This window comes from Periophthalmus magnuspinnatus, chromosome 22 (assembly GCF_009829125.3).
Source record: "Periophthalmus magnuspinnatus isolate fPerMag1 chromosome 22, fPerMag1.2.pri, whole genome shotgun sequence".
Lineage (NCBI taxonomy): Eukaryota > Metazoa > Chordata > Actinopteri > Gobiiformes > Gobiidae > Periophthalmus > Periophthalmus magnuspinnatus.
This window is the reverse complement of record NC_047147.1, coordinates 17,206,630-17,230,888: the sequence shown is the minus strand read 5'-3', so window position 1 is coordinate 17,230,888 and position 24,259 is coordinate 17,206,630. Positions and strand designations below refer to the sequence as shown.

Here is a 24,259-nt window from a genome sequence, read left to right as displayed (position 1 = left end):
ACAACACTGACAACTTCCGCAAATGTATTTTATTTCCCTTTCATGCCTTCAATACAAAGTCATAAGTTAATGTACATACAGTAATAGTCCTTATACATAAAATAAAAAGCAAAAAAGATGACATTTCATACCACAATGGTCTACCATTTAAGACTTAAAACAAAGACAATTAGAATTATACCCATAAATTAAAAAAATAAAATAAATAGCAGCATCGATGACATTTAACTAGTAGAACCTAAAGTAACGGTTGGAAATGTTGCAGGAATATTCTCATTGTTTCACTAGAAAACGGTTGAAATAGTACACATCCTTTTAAATACTTATTGAGGACTTAGTTTACACATTATGACATACAATTCACTATTGAAGTAATCACAACACAAGAATTACAGGTAACCCAATAGAAAACAAAAACACAGTTGTTCAAAAGAGAGGCAAAACAACAAAGTGGCTTCTGTCGGCACATTTAAATAACAATAGGCTACAAAAAAAGACTATTCCAGTTTGAAGCAGTTTAGGATCATTCATTTACAGTTGAATAATTCAGATAACATGAAGGCACTGTGATGGGACAATTAAGCGGATACAAGCATTACAGTATATTACAATATACAAAAGTGCGACAAGATGAACTATATCTTATGTACACCACTGTAGATGTAATTTTAATGTAAAACAAATCTATCTGTTGATTGCGCCTACTTGACCAGTTTCTATAGCTAAAATGGCAAATTGATTTATTCTTCACCCTGTCTCCACTTCTGTGATTCCTCTTGGCGGGCATCTGGGTGAATTTGGTTTCTCATCCCATCCAGGACATTAGAAGTGGCTTCAGTAGCCATGATAAGAGGCTTGACCACAGCTGGAGGCAGCTGTCTCAGAACCCCGCCTACTGCCCCAGTCATGCCACGCTGCTCATGCTCTCGAGTAGCAGTGTCGAAGATGGTCAGAGCTGTGTCTGTGATGCCCTAGACATAAACACAACAAACATTATGACTCGGTTCATTTACATATATTCTAGTTCATGTGAACATACCTCCTTTACTACAGTATAGGCTTTAGCTACTCCTTCTCTCAGATCCACTGGCTGATGGGCCAGTCCATAATGGGAAAATCGTTTGATTTTCTTTGTGTCTCTTTCATCAGGTACTGGAGACACAAGGTCATAAGCTGTCTCTGCTGCCGCCTACATTACAGTCCAGCTCATTAGTATTAGTAACATCTCAGAGAAATTACTTTTAAAAGTACTTTTTTGCATTACCTGAATTGTTCGTACCATCCTATTGGTGAGCTCCAGGGCAGCCATAGCAGTGGACGTCCCAAAGGAAGCAGTTCCTCGCTGGAACCCACGAACAATTCGCCCATCCTTCCTGTACTGTTCAATAGGAAGCCACACCAAATCCCTGAATCCCTGCACTGAAAATTCATGAGGATGGTTTAATTAACAGCAGTAATGACATTAGATACAAAACAAAATACATTTTATTACAACTGTTAGTATGGCATTTATGTTATAAACTGCATCTCAGTTAAAAGAATACAAAGTCCTGTTGTCCTGTTAAACTCACCTAATTGTACCAAAGAGTGTATCGGCCCTACACCACCCAGTAGGCCCGGGAGCTGGTTCTTCTTTATGTCATTCAACCACTCATTCATTGCATAAGAAAAAAGCTTATCCACACCCAATAACCTGAAAAAACGTTCTGTGTCATATGGATTGGAAACATGTTAAAAAAAGTCAACAAATAGAAACAAAGTATACCCTTGTCTGTAGCAAAGCCGCCTCAGTTTTAATTCAGAGCAATTCAGCTGTGTGAGTCCAATAATGATTCCTGCAAATGTTCCCTAAAATTATGCAAAAATATTCAATATACTGTAGATCCTTATTCAGACTTGGTTTGAGAACTGTTGACACGTTATTGTGTACCTGCTCCATTGCAACATGCTTCCCATGGTAATCCAGACGAATGGGAACTTCTGAGGTAAATCGAAACTCTCTGTGAAAAAAGTAGTAGAGTTTAAACAAGCAGGGCACATAAAAAAGAAACTCTTCAGTGGGTTACAAATACCTGAAGAAGATTGGCTGGTCAGTAAAGTTAAGTGTAGATCCCTCATTCTCACTGGCCTCATCAATGGAGAAACCGTTGTGGCTCAAACGTCTTTGAGCAGGGACTGAGATGATTGGTGCAGGGTCCTGGCTGCTATGCTTTGAGAAAGAGCAGGAGATCTCTGGAGCAGACACTTTTGTAGATACACTAGGAGCTTTAAAGGAAATATTATTAAAAGCCTTTGACCAAAAAGTGTGTTTGTTCAAAATGAATAGCTCTAAAACTTACCTTCTTGGGCAAGTGGAGAGAAAAACTCAACTTCTGCAGTAAGACTAGAGAAGAAGTCTTTCAGGAAGAACAGTGCATCCTTGAAACAAACATGACATAATTACACTTATATGTGCAAATACAGTATACTCCATAATATAAGTCACCCATATGCCATTACTTGATCAATATTGAGGCGTAGCGGCATTAAAGAAACACGCAGGCAGCACTCTTGTGGGGCTTGGCCTGACTCTGGACACATGTGGAGAGCCTTAACAGTCAACTGGGAGACAAAATAGAAAAATCAGCCATCAGCTTTAAAACTACAGTAGCAGAAAACATAAATGTATTCACCATATTAGAATGAGCTTTCCTGGGCATCTCTTTGCTCGAATACAAATATAGAAACTTGTTCATTTGTGAGGTGGCCAATCGGTCTCGGATTTCCAAGTCCTGAACAGCGAACACTTGTCGAGACACTGGCTGGTCTGATGCTGTGCCTGGAGTCCCTTGGGAGTGTGGGTACACCTCATGCTGAAATTTGACCTAATTGTTGTTGTTACAGAAATAGGTAAACAGTTATTGTAGGATGGATTTCAAAGGGTGATTTGAAGAACATATAAAAAGTTTAAAATGTACTTTGCTGAGCTGGATCTCCATCAGAACATCTGGATTCCTCCCTTTACCACCTCCTGTTTTTCCCGGACCCCTGGGCTGCCGTACAGGAGTTTGGGATGGGGAACAATGGGGTGTTGCACTACAAAGAAACCAAAGTAAAGAAACAAAACAATATTGGGACCATAAACCATACATGTTCATACATATATATTGATATAAGAAGTTATTTTGCTTACCCACGACTTCTTACAGGTGATGCTGGGAAAGCAGGATTTCCAAAGTCTTTCCCACCATACAGATGCCACACAACAGAAATCTCTCGGATTAGGTAGCGCACCTCTGGTATGGGAAAATTTAAACTTCCTCGACTTGCACTACTCTCCAGTGGCTGACTAAAGTGATGTTCCTTGATTTCCACAGGATCTGAGGAAAGCTGCTTCACTATTGGCTCCTGATCACGGTCCTGAAACAACAAACCTATATAGCCAATACAGCCCATGTTGTTTTTTTTAACACATGATTTTTGACCAAGCAAAGAGTGCTGACCTCTGCTCTGGAACCAGGGGTGTCCAGGATGCAAAAGTCATCAGTCTCCTGGGCCAGGTTCGGTACAGGGGTAATAAGAGGTGAATGCAGCATGGGATAGGTGGGACTTGAATCCTGATTGGAACATCCACTCTCATCTGGGAATAGGAATAAGTCGGACTGGGGAGCTTCGTGCTGACAGTTCTTCTCCTCATGTGTGCCTGGGAAAGGATGACAGAAATTAAGGGAATTCATCTTAATATTGTAACCTGGCAGAAGACAGACTGATATGTGAAGCATTCTTAAGGTGAGTTCTGGACTTTATCAATATGGAACATCTCCCCATCAAGAGCAAACTTGATTTTGATACTAAGGCAAAGGCTCTATACTCAGAACTGGTTTTGATACTTAAAATGATAATTTAAAAAAACAAACACACTTTTTTCTTACAATGGAACAAAACATCAGCTAGGACTGTCTTTAAATGGGTATCAAGTCATCAATTTTGTAGGAATACTCTAACCTGGCTAATGCCATGATGCTATGAGGTTAGGAATACTTACCGTTCTGTTGGACAGCTTGTGTCTGTTGGTTATCCATTTCTTCCATTGCTTCACTCATTAGATCTTGGAGTATTTGTTGTTCATTGTCAGCAAGCAAAGGCATTGGAACTGTGCTTTGTGTGGGGAACTCAGCCTACGTAAAATAATAAGTGTTAAGTAAAACAGTAGTTTTAATTTGCTCAAATAAAAGTTTAAATACATAACGTGTAAATACCTTCAAAATACTTTTGAAAACTTACCAGTTACCAACCTTACTAAGTTACCAACCTTTGTCTTTTGAGCAGTGCTTTGTTTTGAGCTTTGTTTGCTCTCATGTTCTGATGGAGGGACCAGGTCTCCATAACTTGCCACGTATTGAATGAGATTCATGAGAGCAGCACAGGAGTCTGAACATGTTCGGATGTGGATGATGTCACTGGAACAGCGGAGCTCAAATTTGGGCTCAGACTAAACAAATACAAGACATTTGGAGGCTTTATTTGTGGAACTATTATTTGATTTTACATGAATATTCATACCAATTTTCCATCCACTCCTGGTTTTACAGCTGTGATTCTCAACTCTAATGTTCCCATGTCCACTACTTGTACATAATCTATGACAAACAGAGAGAAAAAATAGTACAAGTATATTAGTACTGTATATGCCTTACTGGAGGTTCCAAACTTAAAATTAAGGACACACATACCACGCGCAAGATTGACAGAGACTGCATTATTTTTATCTGAGAGAAACAATGCGGTTTCATCCAATAAAATCCTAGAAATAGAGCCATATACTAGTTAACACAATCTGCATTGAATAATGCTAATACTAACATCAGTAGGTACCTGAGTGTAGATGAGGAATGGTCTAGTGACACACTGCTGGATATGCTGAAGGTTTCCACAAAAACCAGAGATCTCAAAGGCAAGTAAAGCGGCCTATTCAGAAATAAATGGTATTATAAAACTATGCAACAATTGTATAACAATTCATAATATATTATATTTTATAAATACAGGTTGTGGTGAATTTAAACCTGTAGTCAAGAGAACAGCTCCATAAGTGCAGATGCAAAGTGGTAGCAGAAGCAGGAGGTGCGTATCCCAACACAGGCTCATCCGAAATGTTGAGAAAGTCCACTATCTGATACATTTCATAGGGCAGTAAGTTAAGCTTGTACGGTTAACATGACAAAGATGGAGTTAAGAAATTGAATGAGATTTCAGAAAAAGAATGTCTATACCTGGTCATACCAGCCTAAACCAGAGGCAACTACCCTATGCTGCAGTGTGGCACCCCTTACACCAACAGCAACAAGAAACTCCTGTACAATTAAGTAGATCAATTGTGCATGAGATAATTACATCAAATACAACAAGTCATCCAAAATATAAAAAACAAAGACTATAAACTATCAAACACATTTTAGCTTACCTTAACATTACGCTCTACATTTTGGGAGGACACTTTCACAGCAACAGAGACCATGCTACGAGCCTCCAGCCCAATGCCCTCTGAGGGTGTGGGGGTTCTTTCAGGAGATGTCTCAGATTGGTAAATAGCTGGTTCTAACCAGTGGGGATGTATTTTGCAAGGCAGTTTAAGGTCTGAACCAGTTGTGCCTCCATCTACGAGTCCTAAAAACATTAACTACAAGTATTAATGACTCAACATAGGCCATGTACGTTATTAATGTATAATTTCATGTACCTTGGTGATACATGCAAATGTTACTTGTGTGAAAGCACATGTAGTGATGGTCTTTAAAGCCCTCGTACTGTGTAACACTAAAAAGCACAGCATTTTTTATCTCCAGCCAGAATTCTCCATGCTTGTTCTTCAACACAGTCTTGTCTTTCTGTAATGAACACACATATGTTCAAACTTTTTAAATACTGTATTTATATTGTTGTATATATAGAATCAATGTACCTTGGCATCAGTGTGAAGAGCCACCAAGCCATGGTTCACAGTCAGGATGACAGAGAACAAGCTCTGAGAAGTCTTACTTGGCACTTTGTTTTTTTTCTTTTTACGAGACCTGAGACCAAAATCTGAGTCGGGGGAGTAATAATGCATGTTGTCTTCATCTGAAGCACTGGACTCATCTGAAGACATAATGAACAAAAATCAGAAAGTGCAAAGCCAAAAGCGACATCAAATGTATAGTGTACTCTAACAGACTGTATAAATACAGGGGGAATCTCACACCTTCTATGCCTGTGGTGCGGAACTGGCTAAAGCTGTCTTTTGAGTAGGTGTTGATCAGTTGACTGGCAACAGAGAGTCCAACTCCATAAGGCATAGACTCCACTGTTTCTACTGGAGAAGGGGCTGTGGGCTCCCACAACAGCAGATCATTGTTAATTCTATAACAACAGAAAGCAATTATACAGCATTTACTGTCAGCTTCAATTTCATATAACCAGAAGGACTGTGTACCTGTTGTGTAGTTTTTCATAAAATGCTTTACTGGGGAGAGCTAACTGAACATTGGGAAAGCTTAGTTCAAGAATGAACCGGGAGTTGTTCATGGTTTTTTCTTGAAAGTCTGTCATCTCAGCCACATCACCCGGTATAACCATCTGTAAAAATGAACATCTTTTAAAAAAGGATTACATTATTATTTTAACTTAGCTAAACTATGTAAAGCTCTGCGTGTAGAATTTTACATAAAAGCCCATTTGAATCCACCAGATGGGGTCATCTTTAGCTCTGCATGCAAATGTATGCACCTGCACAAACCACTTTACACCCGACAAAAGCATCATACTTTGAATATCACGTAATATTTTTTGTGTTTGGTCTATTATTCACCCTTTCGAAATAGTCTTGATAATGATTAATTGTATAATTCTCACATTTTAATATATAATAAAAAAGTGTTCCAATTTTAAATAGTTTTGCTAATTTTAAGTTTGTGTTTTACGTTATGTTTAATTATTTCATAAGTATGAATAAATTTGTTAAAAACCCAAATGAATATAATTTAATACATAATACTTCATAATGACTCTGTGTGGTCACATGTTTCAGATGTATGTACAAGACCCAATACTAGGTTTAGTTAAGGCTCTTCTTCTACTTGTGAGTTTAACTAGAAAACTCATACCAGTCTCCTCCAGTTCACATTTGTAAACATCTTACTGTGTGATTCATAATCCACTGAGTTAAAGCTGTACTACGTAACTGTTCTGGTGGGCTGTCCGTTACTTTGAAGAAGTTATTGCTTTGCCTGGAATGTTCCACAGGGTAGCGTAAACAGCATCTATCTTGCTTTTATCCATGTACATGTTTTTATAACTAAACATAACTTGGTAAACATGCATTATCACTGTGAGCATGAACACAGCTACAGATATATGACCAGTAAATTGGTCTGATGGCATCGTATGCTTGCGTTAGATGTTTACTACCATACTGTGAAACAGACAAAACATCTCCATGGAGGCAAGCAGGTCGCGTACAATCATCCAAAAAGTTACACAGTGCACCTTTAACTTTGACAGCCATTAATACACTGTATATCAAAATGTTTAACAACTTTTCTTTACCTCTTCATTCTCATACATAACTCTACGGGAAGAAAAAGGGGATGGTTCTGGTTTCCCAAAGTCACAGACATCTTTCAGGGAATGAGCGGCTCCTTCCTCCTCCTCCTCTTCAAGAGAATGATCTTCAGCTCCTTCATCATCCTCAACTGTGACTCTTTCAAGAATAGAGTGCACTGCTGTAGGGTTCATCTTCAGAACAATTCTGGTCAAAGAAAAGAAACAATGTAAAAAACACCTCATGGAGACAAAATGTTTCAAAGCCAAGAAATTGACAGACCTGGGCCAATCAAATTTAACACTTGTTGATGTGGTCAGGTCACCATCCATAGTGTTTGACACCCTCAGAAAATGTGTAGCTGGATGTTCCTGCTCTTCCTGAAATTTGCCTAAAGATATCATTATGATTATATGACAAATAATAATAATAATAATAATGATGGCTTACACTTGTAATGTGCTTTACATATGGCAAGGATCCAATATTCATTAAGAATATTTTCATAATAACAAAAAAGTATTACCTATAAGCTCCCTGAAGGTAAGCTCCATTTTTGTTTGGTCTGGAGAGCTGCCTCCCTTAAACTCAGTTTTCATTTCAAAGTCCTCCATCTCCAGGTGAAGTATTTCTTTTTGCAAAGACTTCTTAAACCAAGGCCCCCGCTCTTGATCCGAGCGCAAATCAGGAATGGGAAAGCGCACTGCAAGGCCTAGGACTGGGGCAGTGACAGTCAGTGACACATGGCAGTTTGCAGGTGTCTGACTCTCGTCAAGGAAAACTTCTGTAAAGGCTTTGTGCTGTGAAATGATCAGAAATTACAGCAATCTGTCAAAGAGGAAAGTCACGGTTTAAAGTAGCTCAACACTTGATGTCCTTACCAAGCTAACATGCTTATTATATGACGTGTACATGTGTGAAGCCATCACTTCTGTGGTGGTCAGTTTCTGAGGCTGCAGTAAGGAGTTCAGACGATCCACAATGCTTATGTCCAGTTCAGAATATGCACGGCCTAGCTCAACCTGGATGTCAGCTTTTCTAGGGATGCTACTAAGACGCACTTGGCCTCCCTGCACAAATAAAGAACATTTTAAGCAACAGAAAATGAGGAAGGAAAAATAAGGAAGGAAAATAAGGACGTTTTTGTTTCTAATTTGCAAGGTCATATTTGTGGTTTAAGATGAAGGCTTTTACCTGTGGGCCTCTGCGCTCAGCCAGTTTATAGAGCAGGTGGAGACAGGTGCTGAGCTGTGCCTCAGCATCAGCTGTGGTGTCAAATGTCAGGAGCTTAAGTGTGGCAGACAAATCAGAAAAAAAACACAGTTTAATTTTATGCACTCTGTATGTAAATAACTCAGAGAGTATTTGTCAGACAAACCTCCGTATACTGAATGCCTCTTTGTAAACCACTATGGCCAGCCTCACAAGGGAAAAGACACTCCAATAGCTCCATTTGATTCAGGGAAACGTCGGTGGTATATGTGTGCAAATTAGATCCTTGATAATGTTCATAACTTATCTTCAAACCATGACCAACCAACCTTCATAAAATAGTACAGGTCAGAAAATCCGATCACAAACACATGTAATGTAAGGAAAGTCTTGTATGCTCACCTGAGGTGGTCATGTGGACAAGCATTATTAAACACAGTTCTGGTCTGAAAGAAAGATACATGGCCAGGCTGGTCTTGTCCAACTGTACTAAAAAAGTGCACCGCTATTGGACCAAGGGGACAAGGAGCTGCATCTGGTGATGGCAGTGGGTCTATGTGGAGGACTGCGACTGCCAGACTGCTCAGGGTTAGCTTTAGCACCAGCTCAGGCCTGGATTCATCTCCACAGGCTTTAGAAGGATGAGCTAAACAAACAAGATAAACTATACATGATTAATGAAAAGCAATGTGTTATTATTTTTCTCTGTTATTAGCTCTAGTACCTACAGGTTTGTCTGTGTAATTTCTGAGAAATGTGAGAGTCCCTTGATTGGACTGGAGTTTCACTGGTTGCCTTCTCTTTTTGTCGTGGTACATCCATATAATCATCCCAGGAAACCTTGTCACATACAACACCAAGTTATTTAATGGGTATTTGTTATTAAGTTGCGTATATTCTCTAAATCTGTGCTCTGCTGGTGGAACATACTGTTGCATTGCCAGAAGGGGATTCTCTAGAAGAAGCAGAGTAGTTGCTATTGAGAGACAAGTCCAAGTCAACAGTAGGTGGTTCACCCAGAGGAGGAAGGGAGGATAAACTGTGAGACATGTCCATGTCAGCCATGGAGAAGAACACGTCGTCTGTACAAAAACAGCCAATTAAATTCATCAGTTAGAATAACACCAATAAGACTAAATTCGGTGTTAACCAAACCTCGACTGGAAACAGTTTTGGCAGTCTGGCTCTCAAATAGTTCATGATCTGTTCCAGGTGCAATGGTGTCTTTCTTTAGACAGCGATTAAGTTCCATATGAAGTCGGTATTCATCTTCTTGTTGAATGGGTCGGTTCTTTCGGTCCTTAGCCCATTCTTGAGAAACTTTCAATAAATGGAAACAGTGAGAAGGAGAATTTTGGTTTAAATCCAACATAACAATGTAAGTATTAACTTAAAATTACCTCGACCAGAAAAAGTTCCAAACATGTCAAGAAGAAGATGCACTTGTCGCGGTGACAAAAGTAAAATAAGTGTGCTGATATCTCCAACTACATGCAACTGGAAAAATATACATGTTGAAATAATGACATGAATAGACTGAATCATAACATTTTATAATTGTTTTTCTGTTGTTTACCTTAGCTCCAGGCATAGCAGGGTTATTTTTCAGAGTGAGAGACAGCTCAAGTTTACCCCCAAGCCTGCCGACTTGGACTGGCTCAAAATATGTTGCGGGGGATATGGGCTCTGTAAACTGCGGGTGAGGCTCACATATTATTCTAGGATTCCAGCTTGGGGATAACTTTGGCTCAGTTTCCTACATTTAAAGCAAAATGAATAATGTATATGTATATTTTAAATTGTATAATTCTGTTTTTTAATCAATGTATTATTATCAACACTTACTGCAGGAGTAGGTGAAGATTTACAACCACCCCGGGACAAATCAGAGAATTCATCCCAAAATATTGAGAGCCCCTCCATCTGCAGCTTTTTATGTGCAAATGTAGTTGGTTGATGCACGTTGACACTTGAACTCTCATCATCACTTTCATCAAAGTAAACAATCCTTAATTTCAAATTAAGCAGAGCACAAGCAGAATACTTAAAGGTTAAATCTACTGAATAATTATTTAAAGGCAGCATTGTTTCACTTTAACTTATTTTAACTTTAACCCACTTGTTGATCCTTAATTCAAGTGCAATTCCAGTCTTTGAATTTTCTGGAATGTGTTCTAGTCTAAGAACAGTATCTAAAAACGTCATTTTTACTCTTCTGAGAACTGCAAGAGAAAAGTTGTGAAAATTAAAGTACATTTTAATTATGTAAATTCTTATTTAAATTATGTTAAAGTATTACCTGTCTCTATTGTTTCAGCAAACTTTTCAAGACCTTCAAATGGTTGGAAACTCTCCCCAATGTCATCTGTGAGTTTCTGACTCAAACATTCTTTGGCGAGTTGCATGCTACTTGTCATAAAACTGGACCAATTCATAGGCTCTACACCAGATGCTGAATAAGACATGTCTTTTATAAGCTAAATGAATAACACATTTATATATTAGATATTAAAGTCAAAACATCGTTTATTCTTACCAACTCTAGGTCGGGGTCTGAAAACCAACTCTAAACCTTTCACTTCAAGTGCACAGTTTTCCTGAAGAAGGGCAGCCCAAGGGACAGTTAGAGAGATGGTCTGAATGAAGCCCGTAATTACCTCAAAGGGAGCATCTGCGGTTTCCAGGAGTTCATTCAATGACTTGTGGAAAACAAACAAAGTATTAGAGAGTTTTGTTTTCTCACCCATCTTAAAAAAATAAAAATAAAAAAACATACCCAAGTATCTAATGGCACTTGTGCAAGTGTCCCAGTGCCCTGATAAAGATCTAAGCTTAGTTGATCTAGACTTAGTTTCTCCTGCAGAAAATTCCCCAGGTACCGGTGGAGAAGGTACCTGCAAGCCCGCTTTTTGATGGACTCAGAAAATGGCCAAGGCATCTTAATGTAATAATTATAATTTGCTGAAAATTTAGAAAATATCAATGTTTTCCATTAGGTTGTTACTTGCTACTATAGTTATGTCATCCTGTGGATCTAAAAACAACAAAACATGTAATATACTGCAGAATAAGGAAGGATGTGGTGGCACTCAGGTGTATGCCAAGGGCTTGATCTGACTCCAGTTTGCAGCACCTATATGAAGTAAAACACAGACAATATGGTTTGTGGTTAATTTCGCATAGGGATAATAAGTCCGTTTGAATTACGGACGCATTTTAATATGGCCCTGTGTCAAGACAAATATCCTCCCCCATTGTTATATACTGTACTGAGTTGTCGACTCTGCTCATAAACTGTCACGAGAAGATAAAAAAAAATAAAATCAACCGGCTAGTTAACTGAATGACAACGTCATTCAGTTAACTAGCCGGTTAGCATGTTTATGGCTACCAACTTGTCCGCAAAAGCTTGCCATCCCAGCTAAGAGAAGCTAATATTACTACAAGGGGAGATGCTTGCTAGCTCATGGGATTGCCGAACCGTAGTGTTTAAATAGTTACAACTTATAAAAGATGAGGAGAATACAAGAGTCATCATAGAAGTGTGGCGGCTGAAAGAAATAGTCCAATGGTGAACAGTTAGAGAATAAATTCAGCTTTACCTACTGAGTGAGTTGTTTACAAACACTTTCATGACTCCGCACTGTCACTGCCCAATTTGCACCGACCCATGTCCTGCGCATGCGTCACTCAGTCTGTCATGGTTTCTACGGCAAACTACGTTTGACAATTCAGATGTAAGATTTATTGCGATACATACACAATAACTCTTTTTAAAATACGACTCTTTCACGTCATTGTTTGGTTTTCCGTAAAGTGCCGTCCTAGACTTAATAACATATATTAATAAGTATAAATACACACACGTTACTTCACTTGCCCGTTCAACCTCCCCCCTCCTGTCTTTTGTTATGGGTGTTGTCGGTGACGTCACAATATGGCGTACTGTCTCAGTTTTAGAGGAATTCGCCTCTTATTTTTTACAGTTTTTAGTCGATAATTACTCGTCATAAGGGTATTCCTTGATTGTGTTCCCTCGAGTTAAGGCTTTCTTTATCTACTTGATCATCGTTTTTGTGGATCATCTTATTTCACAGAGAGCAGCCCAGTGTGGACTGGAACTTTCTATCAAACCGAAGGCTGTAACAGGTAAAATTAATAGTTGAATTATTATTAAGTGTAAATTGGAGTTCTGCATTTATGTTGTTAGAACTTTTTTAATAGAATTAGAAACCATTTATAAAACATGTTCTAATCACGTACCAATTCAGCTCAAGAGATGGAGGTGGATTGGCAACCAGAAGAAACTCTTGTTTCCTCATGTGAAGAAGATTGTACTCATCTTGGAGGAGTCAAGGACATGAGATTAGAAGCAGAAGCCATTGTCAATGATGTCCTATTTGCAGTAGCAAAAATGCATATTTCACACAGTCTCAACAGTGCATTAGATGTGGCCTATATTAATGTTGAAACAAAGGAGAGAAACCAGTACTGTTTGGAGCTGACTGAAGCAGGACTTCGGGTAAGAGGTTTTTTTTTAATGAGTCTGGTTTTGATTGTTCAAGAATAGTGTGTCACTGTGTTTTTATTCCACAGGTGGTGGGCTACGCCTTTGACCAAGTCAATGAGGATGTGAGCACTCAATATCATGAGACAGTTTACTCACTTTTAGACTCACTGAGTCCAGGCTACAGAGAGGCTTTTGGAAATGCTCTGCTTCAGCGACTGGAGAGGTTAAAACAAAATGGACAATAAAGGGACCAAGCTGCCATTGTTAAATAAAATAAGATAGGTTTAGATACTGAAATAAGGTCAGCTGTCATACATTGCAAAATGAAGTACAATATTCATTCACCATCAACTTGTTAATTTCACTGTAAATATCCTATAGTATTTTAAAAAATGATCATTGCTTGAATTGTATTGGATGAGCTTTTCCATTACATGGCATTTTAGAAGCACATTCCTCTTTCAGAAACTTCTTTTGCAAACAAACACTTTCCCAGTTTTGACCTTTGTTTGGTAGTTCAATAAAACTTTAAACCCGTAGTTTACTGATGTTGCCTTTTCTATTTTATAGAATAGTGTTAAAGTTTAACTTTACTTGCTTACTTTACTTTTTTACTTTGCTTTACTTTAAAGTTAAAACTTTACTTGCCCGGAAACAAAACATGAGATTTGGTACAATTTAAATCTCTTTATTCATTATTAATATAGATCTACACAATTTAGTACAATGTCAGTAAGAACATTTCAAGAAAAGTAAAGTACATCATGTACCTTCCGACTACACAGCAGCCAGCAAGTCAGGAATGTGACATTATTGACATGTTATTGGCGAAGGCGCTATATCAAAAAGATATCTTTGTGTGAATTTATTTTCTAAAGATAACAGTTAAGCCAGAAACATTTAAAATATGCCATTATAAAATACAGTCTTAAGAAAAACTTGATTCTCTCATGTGACTCTCAATCCCATTTAGTTTGTTCAAAGCAATTTAGTGTGGCAATATTTCAGCTCACAATTTGAACAGGGAACTCGATGCAGAACAAATCTTTGTTACCATCATCTTTCAGTTCCCACTTAACCACCAACTTGAGCTAAATGGGGTAGAAAAAAGGAGAACAAGACACTTAGTACAGAAGACTCTCCAGAAGTGAAAGATTACTACCAAAAGATAAATTACTTTACAGTACTTACACAAGGATATTCTGACTTCACTGGCAATGTGGCTACATAGTGATAGGCGTTCTGCATGTGAATAGGACAATTTATGCCAGAGTGGCAGCCATCACTGACTGGAATGGGAAAAGGAATAGGTAGTCCAGCAATAATACCATGCACCACTGCTGTGCTCTTCTCGGTCTCCACATCTACAAAACCCAATAAATATCACATTAAAAGCACTTAAAACCATCTCTGGACTGAACACAATACAAAATATTAAGGGCACTTACTACTAACAAAGGTTACATTGACGCTGTAGTTTCCTCCTTTTTTAAGATCGCATGGCTGAGTGGGGCAGGGTGTTATGTCCACCAAGGAAACCTTTCCAGTAGAAGAACCTATCAAGCAAAACAGATGAAGTCAAAGTCTGACAGTGATTAGATTGTATTACGTTCACTTATCCTTATTTCAGGTGCTTTTAGGTTTGCCACAACTCACATTAAGTGGTATCTGTGAGTGACTACAGCTTTATAATGTTAGCACTGTACTTCAGACTGATAAAGTATGAGTGTAGTTACGCTAGGTAAGCTTACCGCAATCAACGAATTTAACCACATCAGCACAGGCAAACCCAATCACACAGAAAAGGAACAAAATCTTCCTAGAATCCATATCGTCTTCTTTAATGGTCACCCTAAAAACAAAAGACATAATAAAAGGTATGTCAAAAAAGGAGCCACGGTGAAATTGACAATATTTCGAAACTAACCTGTAGCTAGTGCACGCAGTCGTTCGCAGTCCTGGAGTAATGCTGCCCGTCGCACAGATCGTTTCAGTTCCTTGTTGTGTGATGGTCACGAGATCATCTGTTTTTTCTTTAGGTCCGCCCCCTGATTTTTGTCTGTCAGGAATTTTGGTATTTACGACCGACAATGGACATCCACAAAGCACACGTTTATTTATAGAATATAGATAAATTTTATATTGGTGCATGGTTTTTGATTTAGTACTAAAAAAAAATTTGGCAATCGTAGCACTGCGTCATGATTGGCACTAGGTTGACCAATCAGAAGACAGAACTGTCCGAGCGCTCTGTGTTTGCGTGCGCTGCTGAGGGTGGAGTTACGTGTTTGCGTCAGCTGCTGAGGGCGGAGTCACGTGTTTGTTGGCGATGTTGACTATCAGAGGAGTTATGTCAGCTGTGGCAAAGTCAAAAGCGTTAAACCTTCTTAGGTAAGAATACATGTAGATCATTGATCATAGAACTGAATGTATCGAAAAGTATAAATAGTCTTATAAGTATATACATTGGATTTGATTAGCATTAGTTTGGTTGTTTTAGCTAACAGATTTGCTAGCATCTACTACCCCGTCCGTGTTTGCATGTATATTACCACTGCCTTTCTCTAGGGTATCGACTCTTATGAACATAAAGGTGAACCAACCACCACATCGGCATGTAATATGTGCTCAGTCGCGTTATATTTTGGGACATCAGCGGTTCAATTGTGCATCAACTCAGGGAAGGCCAGATGTGTCAGATGCCAACAAAGACAAAATACATCTAACTGAGTCTTGTGTGAAGGTCTGTACACTGAACAACATGCTACTCTGGAGCAACATGCTATCCTTTCTACTCACCTGATATGACTGTTGTTTTGCAGAGACTCGGGGAGATCATGGAGAAGGGTGAATACCTCAGAATACATGTGGAAGGAGGTGGATGCTCTGGCTTTCAGTACAAGTTTTCTGTTGACAGTAATAAGAATGAAGATGACCGGTATGGACGTCATATTTTCCATTAATATTTTGTATTTACGTATATTGTATAACAAACAGCTTTACATTTGGTTTGTACAGAGTATTTGAAGAAGGAGGTGTGGGTGTAATTGTGGACCAAGAAAGTCTGGACTTTGTTAAAGGAGCCACTTTAGACTTCAGTCAGGAATTGATCCGCTCCTCTTTCCAAGTCTTAAAGAATCCTCAGGCTGACCATGGCTGTTCCTGTGGAAGTTCTTTCTCTGTTAAACTATGACTATGAATAAAAATAAACATGATCAGTGATTAATTGCTGAGTTCAGCCAATGGCTAAATTAAATGCCAGTCAGTATTTATAGTTCCAGAGCGAGTGTGAGTTCTTTCAGTAGTACTTTTGTCAAGGCTTTCCTCTGTAAATAACATGTATAATTAAATACTTTACTTAATTTATTATATTTTATGTGTACAAATGATCTTGTATGGAGAGTTGTATAAATGCTTTAAACATTAAACATTTTTACAAATATTTTGTGTTTTACATTATACTATTATAATGCAATAAATACCTTCACACCAAATATTAGTTATTATATTTTTTAATAAAATGGAATATAAGAAATGGCTCACAAAAATATCCAAAAAGAATATGTACAAATGATATATACAGTGGTGTAATGTAAATCAAAATATGCAGCAACATTTTAGTATTCATTAGTTACATGTTTTGCACTTGTCATATATTTTCTTTGATAAAACATTCCATTTATGTATATGATATATAATTTATTACACAAAACACATTTACACAATTAGTATTGAAAATAATTACACATTTTATCATAAAATTGCAACAATATAACATAGCAGCACACTGAAAGTGACAGGATTGCACCAGTTGTGCAGCTGTTCTTTGTTTTTTGTTTTTTTATGAGGATCACGGTTAGGACAGATTGTCTTTTAGTAAGCCATGCACACTCGTTTACCACCTACATCTTCAACCACATGTACACAGGTTAACAACGGAACACTGCAGAGGAAGGCTTGAGGTCAACCAGTCAATAGCACAACCACATACACAAACCGAAAAAAACCCAAAAACCCCACTAGGGCTAACACAGTGACCAGGTCTGGTGTACAGTGCATAGTATGCTTTGGCATGCTGACATCCAGAACATAACAGTGGATGTTACATTCAGGAGGAAGGCCACAGGATTTAGAATGAACATAAACACAAACATATGAAATCAAAAAGTACAAAAAGATGTCAACCCTCACAAGAATTAAGGCTAGTTGCATTTGCTACATGGTAAAAATGGCAATGTCAGTATGTACTGAATAAGCATATAAACCACAACTGCCTTATGGAAATCTGATTCTAAAATTTAACTCTGAAATGGTTCACATACAGTTTAGTATCAGGCATGTTTATTTTGTGAGTGTTAGATTAAACAAATGGGCTGGTGATAAACAAAGGAAATCTTGCACAAATGCATGCACCTAATTTTGAGGCAGTAAGTCATTACACCATTTTCTGCATTAGTCAGCAGCCAGGCCTTTCCTTTTACCCTTTTACATACAGTACTCTTCTCTGATCATGAGCTGTGAGGCAGAATGCTCCTCTGTGTGCCTTTAATGAGGAGTATGGACACATCTCCACACAAAGAGACTAAAAAAATGGAAATGGAACAATGTATGGTTAGATATCAAGCACATGTTTAAAAATATGTAATCATGCAATGTGTAAGTGTGTGAGTTACCTTCTATCATCTCCACCAGCACTGACGACAAAATGATCTCCATTTGTGAAACGTACGTTTGTCAAGTGGGCAGAATGCCCTAAGAAACGCTTGTGTTTAGCCTAATAAAAAAATGTAGAAAATAAGCCACAAATAACAAAACAGCTTAGTTATAAACAATAGTTCCTTAATCGGGCAATATCATGCGCAGTTACAGTTTCACAAAGGCAGTGTTTTTTTCTCAATAACTAAATTCTAATTCTGGTTCTCAAACTGAACAATAGTGTCAATATCTGACTTATAATTCATATACCATTTAAATGTACTGGTTTAAAAAAGAGACTACGATCACAACTGAACCTGGGTTTCCAATGCCAAGACCTACATACAGAAGTATGCACATACAAGTTTTACATTCTCAGTGTGGACAGGCTCATGTGGAAGGAATTCACTCACTGAGAAATCTATATTTGATTTGAGCATATTAATCTTGTATCGGGGAGACAGATAAATAATGTTTATGAAATTTGAATTACACAGTTTACATACCCTATATTTAATGAGTACGAGTATGAATAATACTTACAAACTTCTCTGGGCATGGGAAGTCAAACAGCTTCACCATTCCAAAGTCATCGCCTGTCACAATATTAAGGCCTGAGTGTGACACACAGGCACATGTTACATCTGCTTTATCAGTGTTTCTGGACCAGATCCCTATGACCTCATCACCAAGAACGCTACATACAGCAAAAGGCAAAAACATATACACATATGTTCACAAAAAGTTTGTGTGTTCATAATAAATGTGTCACTACCTTGTAGGAATTAAAAAAAAATACCTTGTCCAGGTGGCCCAAGTAATTCTGTCAATTTGTGTCTGTTCTGTGATCTGTTTTCCAGATGGTACTTCATATACCAGTCGTTTGTAAGCACCAGTGGATATCTTTGGGTCACAAGAAACCACAGCTTAGAATTATAGTAAGAAAAAGTCAAAACAAACCTAAAGTTGTAACACGTATGAACAACTGCATACCTGAATGTATAAGCTGTCAGCAGAGAAGTCCATCTGCATGACAAAACTTGGGATGTCCCTGCAGCAGTTTATGCGGTTGAGTTGTGGGCCCAGAGTCAGGTCATAGAAGTCTACTGCACTCTCATTGGAACCCACAGCCAAGTAACGGGAATTGGGACTGAACCTATTCAAACACATACATTGTAAATTTGTTTAGCATTAATTTCACTCTTTAAGCTAAAACACCTCACCTGATATCCTGGATTGGGGAACGTCTGTCCCTTTTCTTGCCCCATATTTTCAGTGATGCTACAAGCAAGATTATGAACTCTCCGTTCTTCATCCCAATGGCCACCATGTCTCCTTCAGGACTATAGCTGACGGTGTGTGCAGGATGGCCAAGGTTGACCTTGTTCAGCATTTTCTGATTCCACAGAAAAATATACAGATCTATGAGAATCATTTATTTTTACAACGTTAAAGAAATAGATACTTACACTGAACATACTGACCTTTTCTGGGATGTCCCACAGACGAACAGTCCCATCTTCTGCAGCAGACAGAAAAACATCTCGAGAGGGATGTGTTCCAAGTCCCCAAATGGGACCGTCCATGTGGCCATTCACCAAGATGTTACAAGCAGCATTCTTCTCACCAACTTCAATGATCTCTGCATTTCTTGTTCCCACAAGAATTTTACCCTTTATAGACATGTCAAATCAATAGTACGGAATAATAATGTAAACATGTATAATTATGATGATAATCAAGTGTGTAATGCTGTACCTTTCCCCTGCACACAGACCGGACACAGTCTATGATCTGTCCTGTCTCCAAACGAAAGGCTCGGCAGCGTTTCAGCTCCTGATCCCACAGCTTCAGTGCACCTCCCTCTTTTGACCTGCACAGAAAACAGTTCATTAGCCAGATCTGATTCATCTCTAATGCCTACTTACAGACCAGACAATGAGGTTACACTATAAATAAGATGCTTGATCATACAGTAAGTCAACCAATTAAAATGGCACTGTGAATTACTTACGGTCTTTCTTTGCCTCCGGTGACGATGAGGCCGTCTCTGAGGGTCGTGTACATGGTGAACACTGGGCCTGTATGAGCTTTGGCCACTATCCTGACTAAAATGTGCTCCTTCCACACACACACATCTCCACTTATGGTACCTGTAAATGTCAAGTTGTTCTGAAAAGAAAAGAAATTGGCACTAATCTAGTGGCCTAACACAACAGAGCAAGCAATATACCAAACACAGCATATTAAAGCAGACAGTTTATGTTACACTATTAAAACATATTTTTGAATAATAATTTTAAGATGAAAGTCACTTACAGCCCCAAATGCCACAGAAAGCATGGTTTGCATCCGTGCATCCTCTATCGAACTCAGTACCCCTTTCTTGCTAAGCAAAGCTCGACCCGCTAACGTCCAGAATCGCACATGCTTGATGCCCACAGACACAAAATGTGTATCTGAGTCTGGGCGGAACTCAGCCACAAAAATCCTCTGGGTGTGACCTATGTGGGTGGCAACTTTGGCACCTTAAAACAAAGATTTCAGTTAGCATATAGTCAAAAGCAGTATAAGTGTATGTAAATGGATGTGAGATGCATGTATACCTTCTTGCCACTTCCAGATGGTGACAGTGTGTTCAGGATCAAGGCCCACAGACAACAGGAGCTTTCCTGTAGCACTAAAACTGACAGAGCACACCCCGCCCGAGTGGTAACAACGCAGGACTGACAGAGTCTGCTTGCTCATTGCGTCCCACACATGGATGGAGGGAGATGTGGCTGAGGAAGTAATTGCAATGGGTTAGTGTCAGCAGACTTAAAGATATTCAAAGATAAAGGATTTCTTGCAAATATAGTGGTTTACAAACTACTGACCACAAGATGGCAGCAACTTAACCAGACTAAAAATGTTTCATTTACACTGGGCTGTCTTTTAAAAAAAAAAAAAAAAAAAAGGTATGTCTTACCTGACATGTCACCAGTATCACCTGGAAAATGTAAAATCATATTTATGATATCTGAGATTATCTTTGATTAAAGAATAATTGCTTCTATATTAAATGCATTGAAACGAAGAGTGTAAGTAAATCAGTGAGATTTGTGCCAGATGAACTGGTATTATAAAGAAAGTGGACAGTTCAGATAAAAAAGAAGTCCATGACACATGTCAACTTCTCACAAACATACCTACTTGGCCAGTTGCCACCACGTTGGGGAATTTAGGATGTTGATTGATTGTCAGGCACAAAATGTCATCACTGTGTTCAACATAAAAACTTTGGCAAGCTGCAGTAAAACAGAAGTGAGATGTTTAATAATACTATGGCTATAAAAGTATGAGTGCATGTCTCAGTGTTACTAACATGTTGTCAGATTGAGGACAATGCCAACGGATGCTGTGTGGTAGATGATATCTGCCCCATCGTTTAGGTAGTGCACATTATTGCGGCAATCGTTACCACGGTAACCAAACACCAGCTCCAACACCAAATCCTGTTTAATGTAAGAAAAGATAAAAGTACAACATCACAAACAGACATAAAAGGAGAAAGTAAAAGCTAAAAACTAAATGACTCGGTGTGTTGCATACCTCAATAGGCCTTTTCTTTTTGCCAACGTTGTTAGTCTGTAGCTTCTCTGGTTGAGGAAGAGCTCTGCTAACAGGAGGCCTGAAATGGACAGTTGGACTGAGAAACAGGCAGATGCCAAGCACACCAGTAACATTCTAGATAATTAATTCTACAGTAATTATTCACATTAATGTTTTAAGCTTACTTGATGGTGCACTATGTAGCTATGTAAATGGTCAGCTACTTTCTTGTCTCCATGGAGATGTTATGGTTTTGCCTAGATAGAATGTTCCACAATATGGCATTAAATGTATCTATCTTCATAGAGACACACAGGTGACGACCCCAGCCCAAGTTAGAGATCAGATCTGTTGTGAGGTGATCCCGCTCACAGAAAGAATGCATGTTATTTAGGTATTTTAACTATAAACACATGTAACTGATTAAATGCTAGATAGATGAGTTCAGTGCCATACTGTAGAACATTCAAAAAACATTAATCCACGGAGGCAAGCAGGTAATGGACCCTCTACCAGAGAGTCCATTACCGTTACACAGTGCACCTTTAATATACTGTGGTGCAATACATACTTATTTTACACACACAAACTACACAGCATACCACATAATAATATACACTGTAAATGAATGAAAGTGTATAAATGAATATATGAATGAAAATGACAATCAGATCATGTGCTGAGGCTGTGGGGTGAAAAACTTCTTACCTCGATCCCCTTCAAGGCAGCACAAACAAACAGAGCACAAAAGTTAAACAATGTTTTCTTGCTTAGGGGTTCATGGCTCATGGATCATGCACTCAACCTCAGACACTGAGGACATATAAAATACAGTATTAAACACCAGTAACCATGACAACCAAAGTCCATTTCTATGACAACTGGACAGAACATTGGATGGCTTGCATTATAACCAAACAAATTTGTGTTCATTTGCTTACATATTTTACATAAACTAACTCTAAGTTGAGAACTCACCTGACCACACCTTGTCTTCAAGTAGAATGAAAGAACGAAGCAGGATAATGACAGATGGACAGCCATTAAAGAAAATAAGGAAAGCAGAAAAGGCTGAGTTATTGAGAGCAGAGCCAAGACATACACAGGAAAAGAACTTCTCTTAGTGAGAAAAGTCAAATGAGTCTACATTTTATTTTAAGCGTTTCTGATCCTTTTAGAAAGCAGTGACATTTTTTTCTTTAATTTGGAGTACCTTTCATCGACAGTGGGCTCTTTGAGCTGCAGGTGCGGTTTCACACCAGTCATTGGTCGCATATTAGTGGATAAGGCCTTGATGGTATAGGTGATCTCATTTTCTCTTGTCACATCACTGTCATAACCTGATAAAAGTGAAAAATGATCATGATCATGTAATATTATTCTCTTTGTAGAAGACACTTAAAGATGCTCGTATCCACCTCCATCGTCCTCACTGTCTATGTCAGACTCCTCACTGTCGCACTGTCGGATCTCCCGATGGCCCTCAGGCTCATGAGCCCAGATCATGAGGCACGTGTCAGACCCGCCCACTGTCACCAGAAGGCTGTCATCATGGCTCCACCGCACATTAGTAACATGTGTACTGTGGGCCACATACCGCTTAAACTTTGCATACTTGCCCTAAGGAAAAAGAATAACATTAATTTAACATTTCTGAAATTTACTTACAATTTACATTATCGTTTATTCATTGGGCCTTGTAGTTATTCCAAAGTGTCTTGCCTTCACAGAATATCTGAAGAGCTTGACATATCCTAAGTCATCTCCTGTTGCTAGCACCTTTCGGTCATTACTAAGGCAGGCAGAGGTCACCTCAGTGACCTCACTGATCACAGGCCAGATGCCCTCAACAGATGGTCCCAGGACACACGTCCATGTACTCCAGTCAACCTTCTCCACCTGAATGAAACAGGATCAGTATTTAAAGAAAGTGAAGACACAAATGTGGAGACAGCTATTTCCAACTCTACTTAACACTTCTTAAACCTTAGCATAAACTGTTTCTAAAAACATGGCGCCAGACCAGTGTCTAAATGTCCCTTTGTTTAACACAATCCCACTTCCACTGACAAAATTAGCATGACCCACTTTTCACCAGTATAGTGCTAATGCTTTATTGCCCTTCCCTGAGCGTTCACTTATCCTCAGGAGAAAATATGGGCCAAACCACAACAGTGAAACTGCTGCTGTGCCACCACCATACTTACTTCTGTAGCTGGGATGGTCTGTCTCTTGCCACGAGGTGCTTCAAAAAAGAACTGCTCCTTGGCACTTGTATTGACTTGAAGTAGTTTTCCTGTCAATGAAATAGTGACATTTGTGACAATTAGCATTAAGTAATGTTATCATGTGAAACTGAAGACTCACGCTTACCTCTCTTATCCCAGTCAAGATGAGTGATGTAATTATGACAGCCTTTACAAACTCCAACCCGTTTACTGCTCATCACATTGTAAATATCCACAAATGTGTCGGCAGATGCAACGGCGAGATACTTCCCAATGCCTGAATCAACGAACAAACATGTGTATGAGGACTGAGGAAACACTAATACTAATACAATAAGTTCTAAGTCTGCAAGCTCACATGGATACACATGAGATCACTTGAGATTATCGAGGAATGAGAAGTGTTAGGTTGTGAAACGAGATCCCGTGCACACTGGACTGAGGTTAAGTGTACAGCCAGAAGAG

The 24,259-nt window shown here is 38.7% G+C and overlaps 5 protein-coding genes across 6 annotated transcripts in view; 2 read left to right on the top strand and 3 right to left on the bottom strand.

Moving 5' to 3' along the window:
* Nucleotides 1-16: 16 nt before the first annotated feature.
* Nucleotides 17-12,472, bottom strand: atg2b (autophagy related 2B). Of its 2 annotated transcripts, none has more exons than XM_033987942.2 (43): nucleotides 12,373-12,472; nucleotides 11,547-11,903; nucleotides 11,307-11,469; nucleotides 11,070-11,222; nucleotides 10,890-10,992; nucleotides 10,616-10,778; nucleotides 10,347-10,526; nucleotides 10,171-10,267; nucleotides 9,926-10,090; nucleotides 9,701-9,852; nucleotides 9,499-9,610; nucleotides 9,173-9,416; nucleotides 8,937-9,099; nucleotides 8,753-8,845; nucleotides 8,440-8,628; nucleotides 8,085-8,358; nucleotides 7,841-7,949; nucleotides 7,564-7,765; nucleotides 6,452-6,594; nucleotides 6,221-6,378; nucleotides 5,942-6,117; nucleotides 5,720-5,867; nucleotides 5,444-5,646; nucleotides 5,253-5,333; nucleotides 5,046-5,152; nucleotides 4,855-4,947; nucleotides 4,713-4,783; nucleotides 4,543-4,619; nucleotides 4,292-4,471; nucleotides 4,025-4,157; nucleotides 3,483-3,682; nucleotides 3,173-3,399; nucleotides 2,958-3,075; nucleotides 2,673-2,864; nucleotides 2,500-2,601; nucleotides 2,340-2,418; nucleotides 2,073-2,265; nucleotides 1,931-2,000; nucleotides 1,766-1,848; nucleotides 1,572-1,693; nucleotides 1,265-1,419; nucleotides 1,040-1,189; nucleotides 17-971 (listed from the first exon to the last, which is right to left on the bottom strand). In XM_033987942.2, exons 2-43 carry the CDS (start codon nucleotides 11,706-11,708, stop codon nucleotides 741-743), a joined length of 6,216 nt encoding a protein of 2,071 aa, XP_033843833.1. In that variant the 5' UTR covers nucleotides 11,709-11,903; nucleotides 12,373-12,472; the 3' UTR covers nucleotides 17-740. The 2 variants fall into 2 exon arrangements, with proteins under 2 accessions (XP_033843833.1, XP_033843834.1); XM_033987943.2 differs by having other exon boundaries at nucleotides 211-971; nucleotides 12,377-12,456.
* Nucleotides 12,473-12,684: 212 nt separating this feature from the next.
* On the top strand, nucleotides 12,685-13,541 carry gskip (gsk3b interacting protein). Its single transcript, XM_033988292.2, has 3 exons — nucleotides 12,685-12,919; nucleotides 13,042-13,292; nucleotides 13,367-13,541. The coding sequence occupies exons 2-3, from the start codon at nucleotides 13,050-13,052 to the stop codon at nucleotides 13,523-13,525; spliced, it is 402 nt and encodes a 133-aa protein (XP_033844183.1). The 5' UTR covers nucleotides 12,685-12,919; nucleotides 13,042-13,049; the 3' UTR covers nucleotides 13,526-13,541.
* A 412-nt stretch (nucleotides 13,542-13,953) lies between these two features.
* On the bottom strand, nucleotides 13,954-15,282 carry LOC117390532 (NPC intracellular cholesterol transporter 2-like). The gene is made up of 5 exons (XM_033988285.2): nucleotides 15,208-15,282; nucleotides 15,032-15,132; nucleotides 14,729-14,836; nucleotides 14,472-14,644; nucleotides 13,954-14,371 (listed from the first exon to the last, which is right to left on the bottom strand). Exons 2-5 carry the CDS (start codon nucleotides 15,108-15,110, stop codon nucleotides 14,285-14,287), a joined length of 447 nt encoding a protein of 148 aa, XP_033844176.1. The 5' UTR covers nucleotides 15,111-15,132; nucleotides 15,208-15,282; the 3' UTR covers nucleotides 13,954-14,284.
* A 321-nt stretch (nucleotides 15,283-15,603) lies between these two features.
* Nucleotides 15,604-16,709, top strand: isca2 (iron-sulfur cluster assembly 2). Its single transcript, XM_033988338.2, has 4 exons — nucleotides 15,604-15,671; nucleotides 15,849-16,023; nucleotides 16,103-16,218; nucleotides 16,299-16,709. The coding sequence occupies exons 1-4, from the start codon at nucleotides 15,610-15,612 to the stop codon at nucleotides 16,471-16,473; spliced, it is 528 nt and encodes a 175-aa protein (XP_033844229.1). The 5' UTR covers nucleotides 15,604-15,609; the 3' UTR covers nucleotides 16,474-16,709.
* A 241-nt stretch (nucleotides 16,710-16,950) lies between these two features.
* Nucleotides 16,951-24,259, bottom strand: part of eml5 (EMAP like 5) — a 37,946-nt gene continuing 30,637 nt past the window's right edge. The window contains exons 23-44 of the mRNA XM_033988023.2: nucleotides 23,940-24,071; nucleotides 23,774-23,862; nucleotides 23,289-23,465; nucleotides 22,985-23,186; nucleotides 22,780-22,906; nucleotides 22,545-22,559; nucleotides 22,275-22,283; nucleotides 21,567-21,645; nucleotides 21,340-21,469; nucleotides 21,164-21,262; nucleotides 20,944-20,964; nucleotides 20,582-20,755; nucleotides 20,295-20,503; nucleotides 19,990-20,147; nucleotides 19,734-19,848; nucleotides 19,460-19,648; nucleotides 19,199-19,371; nucleotides 18,969-19,131; nucleotides 18,775-18,878; nucleotides 18,519-18,672; nucleotides 17,954-18,054; nucleotides 16,951-17,862 (exon numbers count right to left, since the gene is read on the bottom strand). Of these exons, the coding sequence (XP_033843914.1) occupies nucleotides 17,826-17,862; nucleotides 17,954-18,054; nucleotides 18,519-18,672; nucleotides 18,775-18,878; nucleotides 18,969-19,131; nucleotides 19,199-19,371; nucleotides 19,460-19,648; nucleotides 19,734-19,848; nucleotides 19,990-20,147; nucleotides 20,295-20,503; nucleotides 20,582-20,755; nucleotides 20,944-20,964; nucleotides 21,164-21,262; nucleotides 21,340-21,469; nucleotides 21,567-21,645; nucleotides 22,275-22,283; nucleotides 22,545-22,559; nucleotides 22,780-22,906; nucleotides 22,985-23,186; nucleotides 23,289-23,465; nucleotides 23,774-23,862; nucleotides 23,940-24,071 (2,657 nt within the window). The 3' untranslated portion in view covers nucleotides 16,951-17,825. The remainder of the gene's footprint in view (nucleotides 17,863-17,953; nucleotides 18,055-18,518; nucleotides 18,673-18,774; nucleotides 18,879-18,968; nucleotides 19,132-19,198; nucleotides 19,372-19,459; nucleotides 19,649-19,733; nucleotides 19,849-19,989; nucleotides 20,148-20,294; nucleotides 20,504-20,581; nucleotides 20,756-20,943; nucleotides 20,965-21,163; nucleotides 21,263-21,339; nucleotides 21,470-21,566; nucleotides 21,646-22,274; nucleotides 22,284-22,544; nucleotides 22,560-22,779; nucleotides 22,907-22,984; nucleotides 23,187-23,288; nucleotides 23,466-23,773; nucleotides 23,863-23,939; nucleotides 24,072-24,259) is intronic.

Excerpts from the sequence above, each read along its gene's own strand:
- atg2b (XM_033987942.2), bottom strand. The coding sequence starts at position 11,708 with ATGCCTTGGCCATTTTCTGAGTCCATCAAAAAGCGGGCTTGCAGGTAC. Across the intron at positions 10,268-10,346 it reads CTGCTATGCCTGGAGCTAAG|TTGCATGTAGTTGGAGATAT; the intron begins GTAAACAACAGA and ends ATATTTTTCCAG. Across the intron at positions 9,611-9,700 it reads CCCCTTCTGGCAATGCAACA|GTTTCCTGGGATGATTATAT; the intron begins GTATGTTCCACC and ends GTATGTGACAAG.
- gskip (XM_033988292.2), top strand. The coding sequence starts at position 13,050 with ATGGAGGTGGATTGGCAACCAGAAGAAACTCTTGTTTCCTCATGTGAA. Across the intron at positions 13,293-13,366 it reads TGACTGAAGCAGGACTTCGG|GTGGTGGGCTACGCCTTTGA; the intron begins GTAAGAGGTTTT and ends TTTATTCCACAG.
- LOC117390532 (XM_033988285.2), bottom strand. The coding sequence starts at position 15,110 with ATGGATTCTAGGAAGATTTTGTTCCTTTTCTGTGTGATTGGGTTTGCC. Across the intron at positions 14,837-15,031 it reads GGTTAAATTCGTTGATTGCG|GTTCTTCTACTGGAAAGGTT; the intron begins GTAAGCTTACCT and ends TTTGCTTGATAG. Across the intron at positions 14,372-14,471 it reads TGAAGTCAGAATATCCTTGT|CTCAAGTTGGTGGTTAAGTG; the intron begins GTAAGTACTGTA and ends TACCCCATTTAG.
- isca2 (XM_033988338.2), top strand. The coding sequence starts at position 15,610 with ATGTTGACTATCAGAGGAGTTATGTCAGCTGTGGCAAAGTCAAAAGCG. Across the intron at positions 15,672-15,848 it reads AAAGCGTTAAACCTTCTTAG|GGTATCGACTCTTATGAACA; the intron begins GTAAGAATACAT and ends GCCTTTCTCTAG. Across the intron at positions 16,024-16,102 it reads TAACTGAGTCTTGTGTGAAG|AGACTCGGGGAGATCATGGA; the intron begins GTCTGTACACTG and ends GTTGTTTTGCAG.